Source organism: Phyllobates terribilis, unplaced genomic scaffold (assembly GCF_046119375.1).
Source record: "Phyllobates terribilis strain yellow unplaced genomic scaffold, ASM4611937v1 Scaffold_7__3_contigs__length_470593459, whole genome shotgun sequence".
Classification (NCBI taxonomy): Eukaryota; Metazoa; Chordata; class Amphibia; order Anura; family Dendrobatidae; genus Phyllobates; species Phyllobates terribilis.
The window spans coordinates 109,068,420-109,089,960 of NW_027362767.1; the positions used below are offsets into that span (position 1 = coordinate 109,068,420).

Genomic DNA, 21,541 nt, shown 5'->3' on the forward strand with positions numbered 1-21,541 from the left:
TATATGCAGCAGTGGGGTTCACTCTGAAGAGCTGCTTTAGTTGTTGGAACTTTCTTTCCAAATTTGAGGCCAGTGTTCCTTTCAAGAAACAGACAAAAATGGGGTCAGTTCTATATAGGAAGGACCCTGAAGAAAAATCCATGTCAGCTTCCTGGACTGGATCCATGTATGATCAGTAAGTAATAAGTAGCTAATAAAATTATCTAATATTTAATGGCTATGTTAAGGTTTTGGTTACTCTTTTTAATAGCTAGTATATGAGAACTAATAGGGGTCGTCCACTACTAGACCACTCATTCTTAATAGCTCAGCCGTGCAGCATAAGGTATGAGAAAAAAAAAAGTTTAATTACCTCTCACACCAATGCCATTCTCCCAATTGCCACACTGTCTCTCACGGCAATCCCGTGACATAAACAATGTTATGTGACCGCTGCAGCCTATCAGCAGCTGCTGATCAGCTGCAGCCTTCACCTTTCCATCACAGCTGATGGATTAGTTGGAGCATTGGGATGGCACCAGTCTGGGAGATAAGTATGCAGTGGTATTTAAGAAAGGGTCACCCAGTAGAGGACAACCCTTTTAGCTTAATTTTAGGAATGACAAGTAAACTTAGTCCTAACAAGTAAATGCTATGACAGTAAAAGGTTCAGATTGACATAAAAAGTAAGAGGATTGCAGGCTACACTTACCGGCTGAAGGAAGGTGATGGTTACACTCAGGAGGAAGGGTGAGGAGTGCATGATCTTGCAAAGCAGACAACCACAACTGGCTCAGAGTGGCAATATCCGCTTGTACCAAGGAAAGGAGACTATCCTCGGGATCAGATCCAGACCCTTCTTCACAGCCTGTTCTTTCCACTGCTGCGATATAAACCTGTTAAGAACATTTCGAATTTGTAAGTTTGAAACCATGAAAGATCATTTCTGATCGATTCATACAGGGAAAACGGAATCAACAGGATCTGTCAGATTTGATTTAAAGCGAATCTGTCAGCAAAGAATGACAGAGTTCAAACCAAGTACTGGCCCTTGGGGCACCCTGGTCATGGCCAAACATTTAAGTGCCCTTCCCATCTACATGTTATCCCTCTATCTCCACCCTCACTACTATGATCGACAGCTCTGGCTTTATAGAGGCAGAGATAGATGCCCTTCTGCCCTTCTCTGGCTCTATTCATCCTCATAATCATTTAGAAGCATAAAGGGAAACTGCATATCACCTACTTCTGCCCAGGCCTTCAATACAGCCAATGCCTCCATGGTGGTGGTGCTTTCACTATATACACTTGTGGTCTCTTTCATCATTTGCACCCTACTCAGAGAAGACAGGAGCAGCTGCTGAACTCTGTGCAAGTCTGATGGGTCCTTCACAACGCCACTGGCTAACCATGCACTGCAAACCTGTAGGGGGAACAACATATATCACATATATATTTCTTTACTTGCATAGATGTTTTTTACTTAAACTAGCAAGTTCCCCTGTTAAATCATTATTACTCAGCTGGTGCTGGTAGTGCGCAAAGCATTTTTTAAGGTAATTAAAAGGGGGCTGTCTTATTCTTTATCTTCAGGAGTGCGCTGCTCCCCTGCCTCATGGCCTGCTGGCGGGGCAGTGCGCTCCTGATGATTGACAGTTCGAAGCAGTGACACGGCTGTGCGCTCTTCCAATTGGAAGCAAAACCAGCGTTGCCCCTACAACATCAGAGGAGCGCTGGATTAGGTCGGTGATCTGACCAGCTTTAGAGCAGTGCTGATAAGTTCTATTGCAAAGAACTTGTAAGCGCTGTGTTCCCCCTGCCTACAAGAACGGCCACCTCTGATAGACTGAACAAGTGGCTTAGGTGATGAGTAACATACAATGAAATTTAAACATTTTTAATAGGAAGTATATTGCAAAGGTAAGAATAACCCAACGTGAGCATGAAGGCAGCCAACACAATAGGAAAATAGGTACTGTAATGTGTTCTTAAAAATGACGGTGCCATTTCCCTACTAAATACCTGGAGAGTGGCAACAGCGTGAACACATTTATTCTTGAAAATTGGTACTAGGCGAACATTAAGTAGCTTCAACGCTAACATGCTCATATGACCTAGCTAGATACTGTATATTAGTAACAGAAAAAACTGACGGCACTTCCAATACAAGAAATAGGTGTGAGCAGGTGCTTACTAGGAGGAGCTACCTCCATATACAATTACCAAACAAAGTAGCACACTGTAACGCTTAGTATATAGTTATGAAGTATGAAACATGAATAGCATTACTGCTGTGGAAAATAGAGATGAATGAGAATTTTTTGCGCATGTAAATATGAAGTATGAAATATGAATAGCATTACTGCTGCAGAACATAGAAATAAATGAGAAATCTTAGCGCATAAATTGGCCAATTCATGTGTACCTGACAGCCGCGATAAGGCGTTTCTCAAAATACCAGGACCCTATCAATGTGAACTCCTCTCTAAGAGACTATGTCTGCTTGTGTGGGAAAGTAAGATCCTACTGCAATTAAAACCACCTGCGGCATCAGGGTGGAGTGCTCAGTCAAAGCTTAAATATAGAAACAGAAAAAACTGACGGCACTTCCAATACAAGAAATAGGTGTGAACAGGTGCTTACTAGGAGGAGCTACCTCCATATACAATTACCAAACAAAGTAGCACACTGTAACGCTTAGTATATAGTTATGAAGTATGAAACATGAATAGCATTACTGCTATGGAAAATATCGCGGCTGTCAGGTACACACGAATTGGCCAATTTATGTGCTAAGATTTCTAATTTATTTCTATATTCCGCATCAGTAATGCTATTCATATTTCATATTTACATGCGCAAATATTTCTCATTCATCTCTATTTTCCACAGCAGTAATGCTATTCATGTTTCATACTTTATAATTATATACTAAGCGTTACAGAGTGCTACTTTGTTTGTTAACTGTATATTAATAGTCACTGGAAGAAGCGCTCTGTGGGTGACCATGCACTTCTTACAGAAAAGGGAGGTCTTTGAATATGCGAGGACCTGTCTACAGATATGTCCCAAGTGCAGTTTACATAGCCCAACAGATTGGCCCAGACTCAAGGATGGGACGTTACAAAAGTCAATGACTGAAAAAATGGAGTGCTGACTTCAATGTATATAATCAATTATAATAGCTTTATTAATCAGAAAAAAAACTTATGTATACAATGTTCACATGCAATAAAAAAAGAAGTGGACATAAAGATGATACAATCACCCTGGGAATAACAATCAAAGGTAAAGAATGATAAGTTGTTATGAATCCAAAAAAAGTTTTTTAGACCAATGTAAGGAAGGAGAAAAATTGTTCAAACAGCATAATAGCCTAACTCTCCTATTTTGCAATCCCCATATGTTCATAACCTAGCAGCAGACAGTGTATCAGTATAGTGCATATGCATATAGAAAACAACTAGGAAGCTTACCCATTACAAAGTGCAAGATCCCAGGGGATGGCCCCGACACGCGTTTCGCGTTTGCTTTTTCAAAGGGGTATATCAAAAGGGAGGTCTTTAAATAAGTGAGGACCTGTCTAAGAACATGTCCAAAGTGCAGTTTACATAGCCCAACAGACTAGCCCAGACTCTACATTAGTTACCTGGCAAGCCCTAGCAGTCACATCAGGATGGGTATCAGAGTTGAAGGCCGGTCTTACTGCAGCTGCTACCTATCAACAGAAAAAAAATATAATGACAGAAAATATTAGTATATTGCACAATTTGCTAGTGAGAATGTTCACTGCCTGCAACAGTCCAAAGGGGAACTCACATTGGCTTGGTATTGCTCTAGAATAAGATGACCAGGAAATTCAGGCTCAGGCACAGAGGAAAATCGTTGTATAACCAGGAGCAGCGACTGGAGTCCAACCATACGGAGATGCTCACTATGATCTGTGGCAGCCATGAAGGACATGCGAACAAGATCTTGCAGATGTAGAACCAGGAAATCTCCTAAGAAAACAAGTGCAAATTATGTGTTTGTCAATGATTATTCTTTATCTTTTTTCGCTGCCTTCAGCCTGAATCTATAATGTGCACATTCCAACAAGATCAAGGAAAACCATTGCATGAACAGGTGAGTCCCAACTTTTCACTGGTACTATATTTACATCCGACTCCTATATCATTTACCTACTATTTTATTTAGTATGTGCAACTTCAAGTTCAGCAATGCAACAATCAAGAGGATCAATGCACTAACCGGGAAGAGACCCCTCTTTTACATAAAGTTTCTGTTTTGTTTTCAATGGTAGAAAATCAATTTGCAGCCTGGAAAATTAACTTAAAACTTGTCTTTCTCTACCATACTCGGCAAGGTAATTAGTTTGGTTCCCTTAACGCTTCGGAAAAGTTCCCTTTAAAGCAAAGACATTGAAGAGAACAATGGTCTCCAGTGTACCAAGGTCAAATGGGTTACAATATAAGAAAATTTTGCAAAAGCAATAAATCAGTGTAAATAACAATTCCTGCAACTTACTGTCCGGTTCTTTGTGCTTCATCTCCTGGGCTTCAGCCATATTAAAGTGGGCTCCCCCTTCCCCGACACACTGTGACACCAGCACATTAACACACTCCATTGAAAACACTCTTGTGTGCCAACGCGGACTAACCGACTGGACAGAGGACTCCTCTTTCCTGGATGTTAGCACAGAGTCAGAGCAGGATTGCTCACATTCTTCTTCTTGAGTAGTATCCACAGAAGCCACTGCTGCAAAATCTATGAGGACAAGGAGCTTTGTAAAGAACCATTACACCTTTTATCCCCCAATTACAGTCAATCATTGATGGTCACCTGCAGATGCTGAGAGAATGTCTTTGTGCAGTCGAAGCCAGAAAGAAAGGCGGCTGAGTCCTGTACAGCTCTGCATGTGAAGGAGGGTCTCTTTCACATCTTGACGCAGTTGCAGGTCACTCTCTCTGTCCAAAAGACTCAGCAGAACTCCTTCCAGACCAAGTTCTCGCATATTCACATCTGCTCAAAAGTAAAAAAAAAGAAAAATGTACAGGGCTTTTAATAGGTTTCTCTGGGTAAAAATACTTGACCAGAGAATGTCGTCACAAGCAGAGGCACGTGCACTAATAACAGTTTATTGACAATGTATCTGGAAGCCCTGTGACAAGCACCAAATAGACACAAAAATGACTTTACAGACTACAAGATGTGGCTATATATCTTTTAGATTATATTATCAAAATATTATGACTGCCCTTTTGGCTGTGTTGAATTATGCTTTTATTATACATTGTGAAAAAAGATATATCTTCTGTTACCTGCAGACTGACTCGAGTTGGCACACTTTTTAGGTGAATTTTATTTCTTTAAAAAGGAATGTGTCATCAGAAAATAACCTATTGATTAAATCAAGTTTTTGTGTTGAATGTATTTTTTTTCTTTCATCTTTGGCAATTTTTTTTTACAAAATCAACATCTAAATGGAAACAAAAAACAGTCTAGAACAGCCCCAGTGGTCAGTGTGAAAAATGCAAAATGGAACCTTTATTTATTTTTTTTTTTTAAACATAGATTGTGATATGGAAAAAAAAAAAAAAAAAGATTGCCAAAACTTTTATTTAAAAAAAAATACATTTTAAAAGGAGTATTCTCAAGTTCTTTTATTAGGCAGCTAAAAAATAAGCAAGTTTGTAAATGACTTGCTTTTTCTATCTGCTGTCTGTTTCATACAATGAGAGCTTTTATCTTTTATAGCTTACAGCCGTTTTCCATGGAGCTCAGCCTAAACTTTGGTTGAGAATGCACAGTAGCTAGTGATGAGTGCAAGGCTCATTACTCGAGTTTGTCAAGGGTGCTCAGGTATGAGTAGAGTATTGCAGGTGCTCGAGTGACATGTTCGGGTCCCCGCATGTGTCGCGGCTGTTAGGCAGCCACAAAACATGCAGGAATTGTCGGCGCATGTCAGACATTCCTCGCATATTTTGTGGCTAACTAACAGCCACAAAACATGCGAGCGTGGGGACCCCAACATGTCACTCAAGCACCTGCGACACTCGGTGCATACCCAAGCACCCTTGACAAACTTGAGTAACAAGCACTTGCGCTCATCACAAGCAGTAACTACATTCTAGGAGAGGGGCTAACTGTAAACATTTCAGTCAGCTCTCTCAAGCCCATTCATTTATATGCAGTATTTAGCCGTTCCGCTCCCTTACCCTTTTTCTCAGCTCCTGATAGGGCTCTTTTACCAGTCCTGTAGAATCACAGTACCCCACCGCCCAGACACCAGCAATGCCACTTTCCAGAGCAATTCAAAGCAGGGCTGTGGAATCGGTAAGCCACAGTTGCGACTCCGACTCCTGGATTTTATCAGGTTCCGACTCCGACTCCTTCATAAATGGCCAATTCGTAACAATAAATTTACGGTTGTAAAATATTAACATCGTGCTTATTCAGTTTCTCACCATCATATAAGTAATCAGACCACTTAGAGCAAAAACTATATTTATTAGAATACAATTAGAATATAGCAAATAACTTTTATAAACTTTTCTAAACTCTTGTAAGTAAATATGCAATAAACACTGTTATGCAGTTAATAAGAAGAAATCTATAAATTTGTCCTCAGAAAAAGTATTGCCTCTGTCAGATCCTCCTTCATGGATGCCCTCAAATCTGATCTAATTATTTTGAGAGCAGAGAACAACCTCTCTACACTAACTTGGGTTGGTGGCAAAGCAGTAACCACTGGGGCAACATCTCTGACAATGTCAGGATACAGAGGAATCGCTTGTTGCACTGTTATTTTTGATGAACGGTCAAATTTCTCAATTTCTTTTAGTGCACATGAAAAATTCTTCTGAAATGTACTGGCTGTGTTCTTTGATGGGGATGACTCTTCTTCTATGCGGGAACGCTTTGCACGGTCCTTGTGATTCAAATATTTTTCGAAATTAAATTCTTCATCAGTTGATGAGGAGGGTGAAGATGTGGCAGGACGACCAACTTCTTCTTGTTCCTCCTGACTGTTCTGCAACCCTTTCATCCTTACTGCTATTTCAAACAGAGCTTCTTTTCCTTTAGTTAGCTGTTGATCATCTAGAAGAATCCGATGCATTGGGTCTACATAAACAGCTGCCAAAAGAATGGTATTTTGTAATAGTAGCTCCTCTCTCCGTTTCATTGATGTAGCAATGCCACTTGCAATTAACCCTCCTCTTTGGGACAGGCGAGACATCAGGTTCTTCCACTCCTTTAAAGGAAATACCTGGAGTTAAGTCCTCTGCTTGTCATTTTTTAGTCACTGTAAATGGGTGCTCTAGCAATTTTTCCAGCTCAGTCGACTGATTCCAGTGACTTTCATTTAGCGTCAGTTGAGGGTTAGCCATGTCTACAAGAAAGGTTTTCAGTTCAACCAAGCGCTGAATCATTAAGTAAGTACTGCCCCATCGTGTGCCTTGATCAATAATTGCCCCTTTTCCAGCACGTCTCTTCAAAATTGAGTCAACTTTAGGGGTTCTGGCAACAGTAGCCAATTTTCTCACCGTGCCAATCAGTGCAGCAGCATGTCCTTCTTGCAGACTGTCTCTTATAGCCAGCTGTAGCGTATGCACAACACAGCGCATGTGATGAATGAAAGGACGTATTGACACAGTTTCAACAAGATCATCTAAACTATCATGTTGCTGTTCATCTGAAGCAACTTCAGTTTGCTCCTCAGTTACAATACTGTGTTCCTCTATTTCAAACATTTCTGTGTCTGTGGACCCAGAATGTTCTTCTAGCTGCTGGTCACCATCATTACTCTCATTCATTAGCTTAATAGTACTTATCATATTTGAAGCATTGTCAGTTACGACAGAAAGAACTTGCTCTTTTTTAAGTTCATAGTCTTGCAGAACCTTTTCCACCAAGACCTGGAGAAACTCACTGGTGTGATGAGCTTTGGTGTCTTTTACTGCCAATGTCTTGGTAACTATTTAATTTTTGCCACAAACAAATCGGACATTGATGGCAAAATAGTTCACTCTGTGACGTGTGCAGGCATCCATTTTAAGAAACAGAAAGCGTCCCTTGAGAGTTTTTTTTAAGTTCTTCCGTTTGTTTAAAAGCTTCTTCGATTACTAATTTTCTAATACTCTCTCTCTCCAGAGAAACACCAAGCTTGCGGGCCATTTCCCCATTCAGACACATAAAAGCTGGTCGTGAAAATAATGAAATAGGCACACTATCCTTTACAACAAGCTCTATGATCTGTTTTTTAAATGTATCTACTGTCATTGTCACAGTAACTTTGTCACTGACAAAATATCTTGTAACTGATGGCTGCAAAGTTCTCTGCTCCTTTGTTTGGCTGGAAGAGCTGGGCACTGGTTCATTGGTTTGGATGCAGTCTTTCTCATCCACTGCTTTCAGTACTTCTGGATGAAAGCGCTGTAAATGTCTCTTTAGATTAGAACTCTGGTAGGAGCATTTTATCTTTGCCTGAATATGCACTGATCTTGGCTTCACAGCATTTGTTTTCGTCTGGATCATTTGTCATACACTGACAGACATAATGTTTTCTATCTTGAGTGACGGTGAAATGTTCAAATACAGCTGATTTAATGTGACGCTTCTTTGACATTCTCAGGTTTTTAATTCTGCATTCACAATCCAAATGACAATTGTTTTTCCTAAAAACAATTGTACAAAATTATTGCCAGGTCGTACAACTGATATAGTGGTCAGTAATACTGTTATTCCTCATGTACTCACAGTTAACTGATGCAAAGTTTGTTGAAAGGATAATACTTCTTACAGTCTTCCTCTTCTGAGTAGCAGCTGTGAGATGCTTGGAAGACGCACACCTAGTAAACATCTAGTCTAGAGGAGGAGCTTTACTACTAAGAATTTGCAACACATTTTCACTTTCAGTTTCATACATTGTAAGTAGGGGGGTTGGGGCAGCATGAGGTTAACCAAGTATAAGATTAGATAAGGGCAGTGGAGAACAGTGACACACAAGAAGTAAGAAATGTCTCTATCTCCAGCAGAACTGCTCATCACTGTGGTTCATAGTTTGATACAACATATATTTGAGTAACATTTATAAAATTCAAAGTTCAATTATGAAATATTAATACATTTTTTTTAAAAGCTGGAGTCGGAGTCGGTACATTTCTACCGACTCCAACCAAAACTAACTCCGACTCCACGACTCCGACTCCACAGCCCTGGTTCAAAGCCCTTTTCTTTCCGCTCATCTTCTGAAGAGATGCAGTTATAAATCACCAGCCAGCAGCTTTCACAGCAGGTCAAAGAGCTCATGACACTTCACATGAAGGAACAGCCCACAGGACATTTGTAATCATAGCACAAGAGGGATTAAAACTTTTTTGTTTGGGGTTATCCAAGTAGCAAAACATCAGCTTAGGTATGTATAAACCTCTTTAGGGCCCACTTATAATGCGAATGTGTCATAAAAAAAATCAGCACTCACCCATTTTCAAATCTTCTTGTCCATCTTTGACCATAGACATGGCGTGTTCAGATACCTCTGCGGCCTCTCGTTGAGCGAGTTGTCTCAGACACGCTAACACCGCCCGCCTTAAGATCAAATGAGGACTACACAAGTGAACCTATGTATAATAAGCAAAAGTGACAAGTAGCATCGAAAACATTGGCTAAGAAGCATGGTTTCAATAGCAAACATGTGTTAGGAAGCAAACAATGGTACTGCACATCACCCCTAGTAGTGAAAGTCTTAAATAAATCTTTTCTTTTTTTTTTTTTTTTAGAAGAGCATACAACAAATAAATCATCCTACGTCATAAGTAATATGACATAGTATGCTAAAAGTCTGCAGATAACAAGTAAAGTGGGTCTCATGCAAGCGCAATTTGCAGTGGTAGAAGGATTAGTAGCCTACATTGTCCTCTAATAAGGCATTTTATCAAATTAAATCTGCTCTTGTACATTCGAAAAGTCCTGCACATTCTGATGTACGGTATTTATTAAGGAAACAGTGGTGACAGATTTTTTTGGCATAATAGTCAATGTATGTTGAACATTGATGATCTAACTTGAATTTAAAGGTATTGGTTAAATACAATCTGTCAGAGGGGCCAGAAGACTGCGGTGTCTGATTTCACATACTCCTCTGCTGATTAGAAGCTCTTCTCCATCATATTACAAAGTGCAGGTTTCTGTTAGCAGTGCAAGAGTTAATATGTTCAGTTGAGAGCTCCTGGAGCTTTCCTGCTTTGATGGTCTCAGCTGTTCAGTGTTGACCACTCCCCTCTAGCAATCTGAGCTTGCCAGTGTTCGTTTCTTACTGCCTGGTTCTGAAGTTGGAGAAGCTGGCTGTCTGAGGAGGCGTTTGGTGTGTTATTCTAAAGACTGTTGCTTGGTTATTCGTTTGTGTGCATATCAGCATCCTCTCCTATTTGTTTTTTCCTTCCTTTACTTCCCGGTGATTGCACTCTGTTGTTTGTGAGTGCATATTTGTATCATTAGTATTTTCATTTATCCCTGTAAATTCTTCCCTTGTTAGTCTGGTTTATGTCTTTTTATACACTACTTCTCCCCACTTCCTTGAGTGGGGGAGGGGACAGATGGGCTGATTCAGGAGCTCAGCAAGGCATGTGGCCCCGGCGTCTTCACCATTAGAAGTAATCAGGGGAGCAGGGATTGCTAGGGCGCCCAAGCCTTAAGGAAAGGGCAAAAGCCCCTGGTCCCGGGATATCCGACATCAGTGTGGTGAACTTGTCAAAGCGACCATAGCCTTGTTACCTGCTAATGTGAAAAGACCTGGTGAGATTGAAATAATATTACTGAATGGCGTCAAGTGAATATTTACCCTTTATCATCAGATAAAGAGTTTTAGATTAGATCTAGAAATGTTTTAAAAGACAATGTCATCAAGTTTTTGCCATCTAATCTGAGAGCAGCATGATGTAGGGACAGAGATCCTGATACCAAGGATGCATCACTTACTGGGCTTCTTTCTGCTTTTGAAAAAATTACCGTTTTCTCTGCTGTAAATCTACCAGTTCTCTAATTGCTAAGCTATGTATAACCTCGCCCACGCTCCAAGTGACAGCTTACTGCAATGCACAGTGTTTACAGAAAACTGCTAATCTGTGGTGGGGGTGGGGTTATATAGAGCTCATGAAAATGGAGGACTACCTAACAGCAGGTTTACTAGTGCCTCTCATGATAAAATCACTGTTTTATCAGCAGATTATCAAAACTACAGCAAGCAACCTAGTAAAGCCCCCGTCTCACATAGCGAGATCGCTGCTGTGTCACGATTTTGGTGACGCAACAGCGACCTCACCAGCGATGTCGCCATGTGTGAAACTTTGCAACGATCAGGCCCCTGCTGTGAGGTCGCTGATCCCTGCAAAGTGTCCTGGACCATTTTTTGGTCGTTGCCCTCCCGCTGGTCAGCACACATCGCTGCGTGTGACCAGCGGGAGCAGCGATCAGGCTGGTAACCATGATAAACATCGGGTTGCTAGGGGCACACGCGCACCTAGTAACCCGTTGTTTATCATGGTTACGAGCCTGCTAAAGTGAGCGGTAACCTCCCGCTCACTGTAGCAGAGTGGTAACCATGATAAACAGCGGGTTACTAGGTGCGCGTGTGCCCCTAGTAACCCGATGTTTACCATGGTTACCAGCCTGCACCTGCTTCAGCAGGCTGGTAACCAGGAGCAGGACATCGTGGAAAGATTCTTTCCACGATGTCGCTGCTCCCCTGATCGTTGGTGAGCCTGCCTGTTTGACAGCTCACCAGCGACCACACAGCGACGCAGCAACGATCCCTGACAGGTCGTATCGTTGTCGGGATCGTTGCAGCGTCGCTAAGTGTGACAGGGCCTTTAGTGACATACTGCTGGAATCTGGGTCTCTGTTTCTACATTATGTTGCTCTCAGACTAGTGGGCAAAAACCTGGTGACAGATTCCCTTTAAGTTTTAGTCTAACACAAAGCTTTTTGCACTACCACTAGTTAAGGGAGCTTACTGTACACTGTGATTTATGTGAATTCAATGTATTCCAGGGGTTATCCACTTGAAAAAAAAAAAACTAGATGTTTAAAGAGGATCCCATGATCCCCCGATTCTGCAGCTCTTTTCCGTTTTGTGCTGTGTCACTCTACTGCGAAGATATTCACATTTGTTGCTTTTGGAGCTCAATGTGTGTAATCTTGGCTTGCAGACCAACTGGGAGTTTCTCAAGTCTTTTCTGTGGGAGTGTGCTTTCACCTCTCCCTCCCATATGCTGCCGATCACAGATCAGCTACTGATCTAGCGGTCTGAGATGCTGCCGAGCTATGATTGGTAGCGTCTAGAAGAGGTGAAGTGCATGCCCCAGAGAAGGCTCTGAAGAAACACATAGTTGGTCTGCAAGCAGAAATTTCACATGCCGCGTTTCAAGAGCAACAAATGTGAATATCTCTGCAAAGGAGCGATGCAGCACAAAACTGAAAAGCCAACACAGTCACACAGGAACCGTTGAGGAGCGGAGCTGCTATAACCCGAAAAAGTTGCTAAAAGAGGAAAATCAGGGGAGCTGCCTCAAGTGCTTCAGTAAGTCTTATGCGATTACACAAGGAACACATTTAAAGATTTAAGTTGAAATAGTTGTAGATGAAGGTAGCCAGCATTGTAACTTTTATTTTTAGGTCTATGCCGGGAATACCTTCCGTAGACCTATCCATCAGGGGTTCCGAAATGGTTTCCAGACATTTAGTAAAATGCAGAATTCACAGTTTAAAGTACAACAATAAACACATGAAGACAAATAAAAGAACATACAGCAACAAGTCAAGCAATAGGCGTTATGAGCAAACCAGAAATGTTATAATCACATGCACAAATGCAAGAGAAATAAAGGTGCTTCCAGAACCACCAACTTTCTAGATTTGAAGATGGCTCCGTTCTTGGTTCAATGAAGCATGATAAAGGAAGCTGGCAGGGTGGGCAGAATACACGTTATGTGTGGTGAAGACTCTGCTCAGCTGCATTAGGGCTGAATAAGCCATTACATGTTAAAAACAATATTACACAGCCAGTCCATGAAACCATATTTTAGAAAATCTTTATGGAAGATATATTGTATTAATTAGGAATCAATTATATATTCTTGAGAAAGTAGCTTTGTTATACCTTAAAGGGGAAATCTGCCTCAAAAAGAATCTGTCAGTAGGATCAACCCTCCTAAGCCGTCTCTATGCCCATGTAGGTCATGGAAACTTGAATAAAATGATACCTTGATATCTGGGATACGATGTCTTATTCCAGAGAAATCCATATTTTTCTTAATATGCAAATAAACTGATAAGATCTATGGGCCGGACATAGATCTCCATGAGAATCTATTTTAAATGAAAGGGGGAGTTACCAGTGTGAGACATGTAATGACTGACACTGCTCTCCTGATCTACATGTCTCACACTGGTAACGACTCCTTATATATAAAATAATATATGTAGACAGATTATCAGGGAGATCTATGTCCAGCCCATAGATCTTAACAGCTCGTTTACATATAAGAAAAACATGAATTTCTCTGGAATAAGACATCGGATCGCAGATATCTCAATATAATTTTTTCAGTTCCTATGACCTACATGTCTATACAGCCAGATTAGGAGGGTTGATCTAGTGACAGATTCTCTTTAAAAAAAGGTTGTCCAAACTTGGTCAACCTCTTCTTAGATGGAAAAGTGCCCCATGTAAAATAAGAACCTTAAATTCACTTCCCAGACCAGTACTATTCCAGCAAAGTCTGCACTGTATTTGCTGGTTCTCGTGTGTCATTGTTAGGTCACGTGAACGCTGGATGACTAACATGTGAGGAGGCCACTGACTGGCTGCAGCGCTTACATGACATAACAATGACAGGTCAGCACCAGCAAAAACATTATTCACTAGAATAATGATTGTTGGAAGAATGGGTTAAATTGAAGATAGTTTGAAGATGAATCTAAGGATCCAAAAGATAAAAATTGCGGTTTGTCTATGCGCTTTGAAGTAGCAATACTTCTTCAGCACAAACCAAAAGTGATCTGTGGGTTGTCCTGAAGAAGTGTTGCTACTGCGAAACGCGTAGACAAACCACAATTTTTGGTCTGCTAGATCCTTGCCTTCATTCATCTTCAAACCTTCAAGTTTGGCAGCGCAGAATTTAACCCATTCTTCCAACAATCACTGACCTTTCCTTAGTGGGTCTGCAGCAGCCGGATCCAAGCACTATATGGTTGTGGTACAAAATCTGGAAAGGTCAGCAGTTTTCTTTAATGGTATTCCAATTTTAATCGGATAAGACCCTATTTGCGCTATAGTTCTTTCAGCCTTTACACATTGCCATTACTAGAATGGCGCCAATATCGGAGGAGAGTATAAGTTATTTTTTATGGGGCGCTATTCCAATTAAGAAGGAATTGTCCAAGTAGTGGATGACTCCTTTAAGAACCGAGATGTGTCATAAGATCACCCATTTAACGGCCCACAAAACTGCCATTCCGATGTAAATCACAATGGCCATGATGCATGGCAAACCTCTACACCCCCTTTGTACAATTTTTTCATGCAGACTAGTTACCGTTAAGGTAGATTTAAAAAGTATGTAGGACAGAATTGTTTCTTGGACTGTTATCGGTTTTCTGCTGTCATAATAAAGTATCAACATTTGATTTATAGCGGGCAATGTTTCTAACACAACGAGCAGAAAATGTTTTGGAGGTTGAAACTACACATGTATTTAAAGAAGGAAAAAAAGAAAAATGCAAGAAGGCACTGCACAAAAATTGGGGAAGGAGGTGACATACCAACATAGAATTATCCAGCAAGACCTCCTGCAGGAGATAAAAAGTGACAGACGATTGAAGTACTAGAGTCTAGTTCTCATTCTGCTTCTTCTTCAGACAACCTGCACGTTTTCTACACTATATAACATATAAAATTTCAGTTTTGTAACAATTCTGATCTGCTTAAAAAATTATTTTTTTAAAATAATTTTTACTTGTTACCAAGTTCATTAGTCTGTGTTCAGTCACGTAGTATATGTGCCTATCCCATCTTCAAAAAAAGAAAAAAATGTAAATTAATTCCCTTAGTCTATAAAATGTTGACCCTGAGATTACCATTTCAGTATGGCTGTCACCAGTCCTAAGTGAAAAATCAGTCTTAGGCCTGTAAGGTTTCAGCTCTCTGGTAGCCACTTGGATAAGCACTGGCACAGGGTTTTTATATCAAAACAGAATAAGTTTTATTGTTCATCATAAACTTTATAACTCCAAAACAAAAACAGCTTTTCACCAGTACAAATGAACAACATAAACAGTTCTTTCTTCAGTACAAATGCATAAGATAAATAGTCCTTTCTTCAGTTACAATGAACAAAAGTAAATGTAACAGGGTCATCAACCTTGGTATTCCTGGCAGAATTAGCCCAAGTAGTATTAAATGCATTCAACAGACAAACAAAACACCTCTGTTCAGCTTCAGCACAACTTCACCCTGCTGAGCTAACCAAGCAGCTGTTATTAAGCCTGTAAGCTCCAGGCTGGATTATGGAACCACCTTTCCCACCCAGACTCTTTTAGTGGCTCCTAAATCCTGGACCCAAAATCCAGTCAAATCAAAAACTCTCTCAGTAACCTAGTGCTACTGGTACTGACTTTACCTTACAGAGGCCAACCACCTCGGTGACACATATCTGCCATCCAGGACCTTACCTAATGCTTTCTTAAAGGGCTTACTCAGACATCAGTGATTTTTCTTGTAAGCAAAAAAACTTACTGATTTTCATCAGTGTTTTAGATCAGATTTTCAGCAGTGTTTGGTCAGCGGCAGTTTTTACCACCAGTTTTTCTCATATCCAAAAAAACAAAAACAAAACAAGTCTCAGACTTCTATCACACAGTCAGAGTTTGCTCAGTCATAAAAAAATGAAGCTCGGATAGAACACTGAAGTACTATCATGTCTACAATATGTCAACCGTTTTATACAGATCCCCATAGACTTTAATGGCAGACTCTGATCCACAAAACTGAAGAGAATAGGACATGCTCTGAGTCTCATGGATCGGAGACACAGATCAGTTTATAGAACGGTTGTGTGTATGGAGCAATGAAACTCTACGGATCCGTGTGCTGTCCAAAAAAAAAAAACGGACAGAACGAGGACGTGTCGTACGGATGTGCGAATGCAGCCTTAAAATTAAGGAAACACAACAAAAATGAGCACAGAAGATAGGAAGAAACAGGCTTTGCTGCTTCTAGAACGTCCACCTCAGTGCTGGAACTACAGCAACACAGCTCAGTAATGCTTTATAACATCCCCTACATTGATCCTACTACGGTATATATGAAAGATAGGAGGGAAGGATTTCCTCTTTTCTCTGTCCATCGTGTATGGGAAACATTAGCGGCTAGTTTCTGTCCCTTTTGGAGAAGAGTTCAAGGACAACTGACAAATAATACAGCCTACAAAACAAAAAACTGGTGATAAATGCAGTACACAGACAACAGTTTATTCTCCAAAGTCAGATGAAACCAGACAGCATCCTGCACGGGCTGCTAGGATACAGGCTTCAGTTTGGCAACCAGCCCCATAGGATCAAACAACGAAGCTGACGGACAGACGACCACAGCCTAGAAAGCAGAGAAGGATGAGGGGAAGGGTTGTCCAAAATGCTACTGGAGTGATTACCACCATTAATTAAAATTGGATGACCTCAGAATAAGTTATTAGTTCATAGTGGACCACAGAGTTAAATGCTAATCACAAGAGCTGACTGTAGGACTGTAATTTTTAGGGATATGCTGTCCAAATTTGAAAAAAAAAAAAATCCTTCTCACTGAAGGCAACTGAGCTTGAAAAGTCAAAGCCTAATTTAAATCTGCAACACAAGGGAATTTTTTGGGGGTAAAAACATTAAAGTGGCAAAAAGGACGAAAAACAAAAACATACAAGGGTTTTAGAGACAAGAAACAGACAACACTGACCCATATACATAAAAAAACAATCCTTATTTCATGTTCATATTACAGGCTTCCCTTTTACTGTACATTCATATGAATGGTTCCCTTTAAGAAACCAGTCATCTGCTAAAATACTATTTACCTTCAGATATAGTGGTAATCCTCAGGTAACTAGAGTTTAAATCCTATATAGTCGGCTGCATAGAGAAAATGAAGTTATATCCTCCCTGCAGCTGCTTGCTTCCAGTTATCGAGGCGGTGCAGGGTCGGTAACAGTTACTATGAAAGAGTGCGCTATAATCACACCCTGACCCATTGATTGACATCCTGCGCTGCACACACGTACTGCAGAGCAGGCTGTCAATCAAGAGAATGTGCTAATTCCAATGACTCTTTGTCTCCAGTCCTTTCATCAGTCTTTTACCCATCGGCATATAGTACATACATAGAGAGAACATAGTAATTATATATATATATACATACATACATACATACATACATACACATATATATATATATATACATATATATAGTAAAATAGTTTGTACATGTTAATGTGCCTTTTCTTAGGAACATTATGTTGTTAATAGCTCATTAATGGGCTGTTTGTGCAATACATAGAACATGTCGAAAATAAGTGATCACAGCTGTAGTTTCCAATATTGAAGATACAACTGTAATGTATCAGTATAAGTATGAATAAAGTGCAGTATAAAAAAACAAAAAGGAAAATCCATAAAAAGGATATGTTAAAGGGGTTGTCCAGGGGTTTTACACTGATGGCCGATCCTTATGATACATCAATTACTGATTGGTGGGATTGAAACATCCGGCACCCTCACCGATCAGATGTTCCTGGTGCCGACAGTAGCCAGATGTGCAGAGTTGTGGAGCTGCATAAGCAACTGTATGGTAGCTGCGGCTGAGTACTGCACATCCACCCCCTAATGAGTCGAATAGGGAGTGCATAGGGAGTACTCCGCCGCGGCCACTATACAATTGACAGAGCTGTGAAGCTTGGAAACTGAGCAGCTCCGGCCCGCTGCTGGCACTGGGAACAGCTAAATCGGCAGGGGTGCCGGGTGTTGCACTCCCACGATCAGATAGTGATGACCTATCCTCAGGTTAGGCCATCAGAGTAAAGGTCCTGGAAAACCCCTTTTAAGTCCCAAGAGTGGTTGGTGGAAGCTTTTTGAGGAAATTGGCATGTCTCCGCCATGTCTCTCCTACACATTGCATACAACATGGGTGTCTGAGAGGGAGGCTCAGTGATGTTCAGTCAAGATATGTCTGGTGGTGAGCACCATGAAAAATTGTGAATGAAGACAATGTCCAATGGACAACTGGTGAAGCGCAAGTCCATTCTACATTAGATTAAACTCTTCTGTATCTGCGTCTATACAAATGGTGATCTTTAGAAGTTGGCCTAATTGTGACCCTAGAAATAAGGCATCAGGGAAGTTCAAGTGTTGGTCAGAGGTGTAACTGGCTTGGACTCTTGTCAATAGTTATAACAGTTGCTGAATTTACTGGAAAAAAGGTAAAATAACAAATCATTCTCATCCAGCAACACAATGAACAACATCCACTACTCAGGTCGGTGCATCCTCCGAGACAAGACAGGAAATGAAAAGTTATAAGGAATTGAAAAGGGTCGTCACATTTTGGTCAAATTTCTTAATACACCTAGACTGTGTTTTGTGCTAGATAGAGGGATTTTTGGTACTCACCGTAAAATCTCTTTCTTGGACCCTTCATTGAGGGACACAGGACCATGGGGTATGCTGCTGTCACTAGAAGGTTGACACTAGGCAAAAAAAGAAAAAAGCTCCTCCTCCGCAGTATGCACCCACCTACAGGCACCAAGCTCACCAGTTAGTGGCTAAAGCAGTAGGAGGAACTTAAATCAATTAACTATGCAATGCCCAACGGGGCACAACCGTGAAAACTAAATTAGATGCCCAAGAGGGCCCACTGTACCTATGCCCAAAATCAGGGAGGGTGCTGTGTCCCCCAATGAAGGCTCCAAGAATGAGATATTACGGTGAGTACCAAAAATCCCTCTTTCTTTATCGCTTCATTGGGGGACACAGGACCATGGGACGTCCAAAAGAAGTCCCTAGGGTGGGAGAACAAAACAAGGTAGCCACAGACTAGGTCTGACTGCAGGCAACCGCTGCCTGCAGAACCTTCCGTCCAAGACTGGCATCAGCCGATGAATAAGTGTGGACCTTGTAAAACCTTGAAAAGGTGTGGAGTGAAGATCAGGTTGAGACCTTACAGATCTGAGAAGCCGAAGCCTGATGGCGAACCGCCCAAGAGGCCCCCACCGCCCTGGTGGAGTGAGCCCTTACCCCCAGAGGGGGAGATTTGTCCGAGATGCGATATGCCTCCAAAATGGTCGAAAGTATCCAACGGGCGATGGTTGACTTGGAAGCAGGGAGACCCTTACGACGCCCCTCAGGAATGACAAACAGGGCGTCCGAACGCCGAAGGGAAGCCGTTCTAGAAAGGTACACACGTAGAGCTCTGACCAGATCCAGTTTGCACAGGGATTTCTCCCGAGGGTGCACTGGGCCCGGGCAGAAGGAAGGCAAAACAATGTCCTCATTGATGTGGAAAGAAAAAGACTACTTTTGGCAAAAAGGAAGTCACTGGCCTGAGCACTACCTTGTCTTGATGGAAGATCAGAAAAGGCGACCGACAAGGGCTCTGCGAGCTCTGCAACCCTCCTAATAGAGGTAACAGCCACCAGAAAAGCCACCTTCCAGGAGAGAAGAGAGGCTGAGATGTCCCGAATGGGTTCAAACGGGGGCTGTTGAAGGACGCTCAGGACCATATTAAGGTCCCATGGATCCACCAGGGGACGATAAGGTGGCGCCAGGTGAGCCACCCCTTGCAGAAACGTCTTGACCTGAGGACGGAAAGCCAAGTTACGCTGGAATAGAATGGACAAGGCCGAAACTTGGCCTTTGAGAGTGCTTAGAGAGAGTCCCGCCTCCAGGCCAGACTGAAGGAAGGCCAAAATGACCGGTAGAGAAAAGGACATGGGAGCTAGCTGATCCTTCTCGCAGTGATGAAAAAAGGCTATCCAAGTTCTGTGGTATATGCAGGTTTCCTGGCACTAATTAGGGTCTGGATGACGTTGTCCGCAAAACCAGCCTTCCTCAACACTGCGGCCTCCCGGGAAGTAGAGATGGATGTGGGTGGCGGGACCTGAGAAATCGTGTTCTTGGTATGGCGTTGAACTCGACCTTGTAGCCTGAGGTCACTATCTCCTTGACTCAGGCATCCTCTATTGCAGATACCCAAGGGTCTCGGAACAGGAGTAGACGGCCGCCCACCCTGGGAGAAAACCCAGGTGGGAGTGACCAGTCATGCTGAGGAAAATCTGTTGGATCGTGATTGGGATCCAGAGGGCTTGGAAGAGCGACCCTTTGCACGCCAGTTGGGAGTGGGCCCATAGGTAGGCTTACGTTTGTCCTGCTGTGCTGGGGGGGTACGGTCCAGTTGAGAGGAGGGTCCTGGTTCAGCGAACCGACGAAAGGACCGAAACTGAAGGTAACGTTTCCTAGGAAAAAGGCGATTAGGTCTCGGCTGAGGAAGGGAAGTGCTCTTGCCCCCCAGTGGCATCAGAGATGATCTGGTCTAATTTAGACCCAATTAGTCTGGAGCCCTGAAAAGGGAGATTTGTTAGTGATTTCTTGGAGGCCGGGTCGGCGTTCCAAGCCTTCAGCCAAAGAATCCTACGTATAGCGATGATATTGCTGGAGACGCGGGCTGAACAGGTAGCGGCGTCAAGGGACGCCGTGAAGAGATATTTCCCTGCGTGGGCGATCTGATCCGCTAGGTCAGCCAGATCGTCTGGGGAAGCCCCGGTGAGGATGCCCTGCCTAAGCTGTTTGGCCCATGCGGAGACTGCGGAGACTGCTTTTGATACCCAAGTTGAGGCGAAGGAAGGACAAAAGGAGGTGCCAGCAGCCTCAAAGGCTGACTTAGCCAAGGCCTCAACCTGTCTATCTGTCCTTGAGGGAAGAACCGTCTGGAAGGGACAGTACCGTCTTAGCCGAGAGACAGGAGGATCCACAGAAGGGGACTCCGTCCATCTGCTGACGAGGTCGTGGTTAAAGGGGTACAGCATGTCTAACTGTTTCTTTCCAGTGAAGCGCTTCTCAGGATGCTCCCATTGTTTCTGAAAGACACCATCAAATTCTGAATGGTTAGAAAAGGTGCATGCCGGGCGCTTGATTCTCTTGAAGGAAAAGGAGTAGTCCTGAGAAGGGCTCTCGTCCTCTTTAACATGCAGAGTCTGATTGACGGCCGATATAAGGCTGTCAACCATGTCCTGGACTCTAGAATATTGGTCCGTGTCGGATCCAGAGTCAGAATCTGATGCCGTGTCTGATCCCGGAGTGACCTCGGGGGAAGAGGTGTGAGATGCAGGGAGCATCTTGGAGTCTGGAGAGCTGGAGGATAAGCTTGTGTGAGTCCGTTTCTGAGAACGTGCCCTCGGTCTGCCCTTAGAAGGAGGGGGCAGGGGTGCCTGCAAATAGTCCATTGGAACGTTCGGAGCACTGGTGG

General features: G+C 42.3%; 1 protein-coding gene across 2 annotated transcripts in view; it reads right to left on the bottom strand.

Annotated features, from left to right (window-relative positions):
* Window positions 1-21,541, bottom strand: part of HEATR5A (HEAT repeat containing 5A) — a 68,639-nt gene that overhangs the window by 17,474 nt on the left and 29,624 nt on the right. Inside the window, exons 21-28 of one of the 2 annotated variants that reach the window (XM_073639069.1) lie at window positions 14,803-14,829; window positions 9,464-9,602; window positions 4,822-5,001; window positions 4,507-4,746; window positions 3,799-3,980; window positions 3,629-3,697; window positions 1,226-1,402; window positions 692-875 (exon numbers count right to left, since the gene is read on the bottom strand). In XM_073639069.1, the coding sequence (XP_073495170.1) occupies window positions 692-875; window positions 1,226-1,402; window positions 3,629-3,697; window positions 3,799-3,980; window positions 4,507-4,746; window positions 4,822-5,001; window positions 9,464-9,602; window positions 14,803-14,829 (1,198 nt within the window). The remainder of the gene's footprint in view (window positions 1-691; window positions 876-1,225; window positions 1,403-3,628; window positions 3,698-3,798; window positions 3,981-4,506; window positions 4,747-4,821; window positions 5,002-9,463; window positions 9,603-14,802; window positions 14,830-21,541) is intronic. The other variant, XM_073639070.1, reaches the window with a different exon arrangement.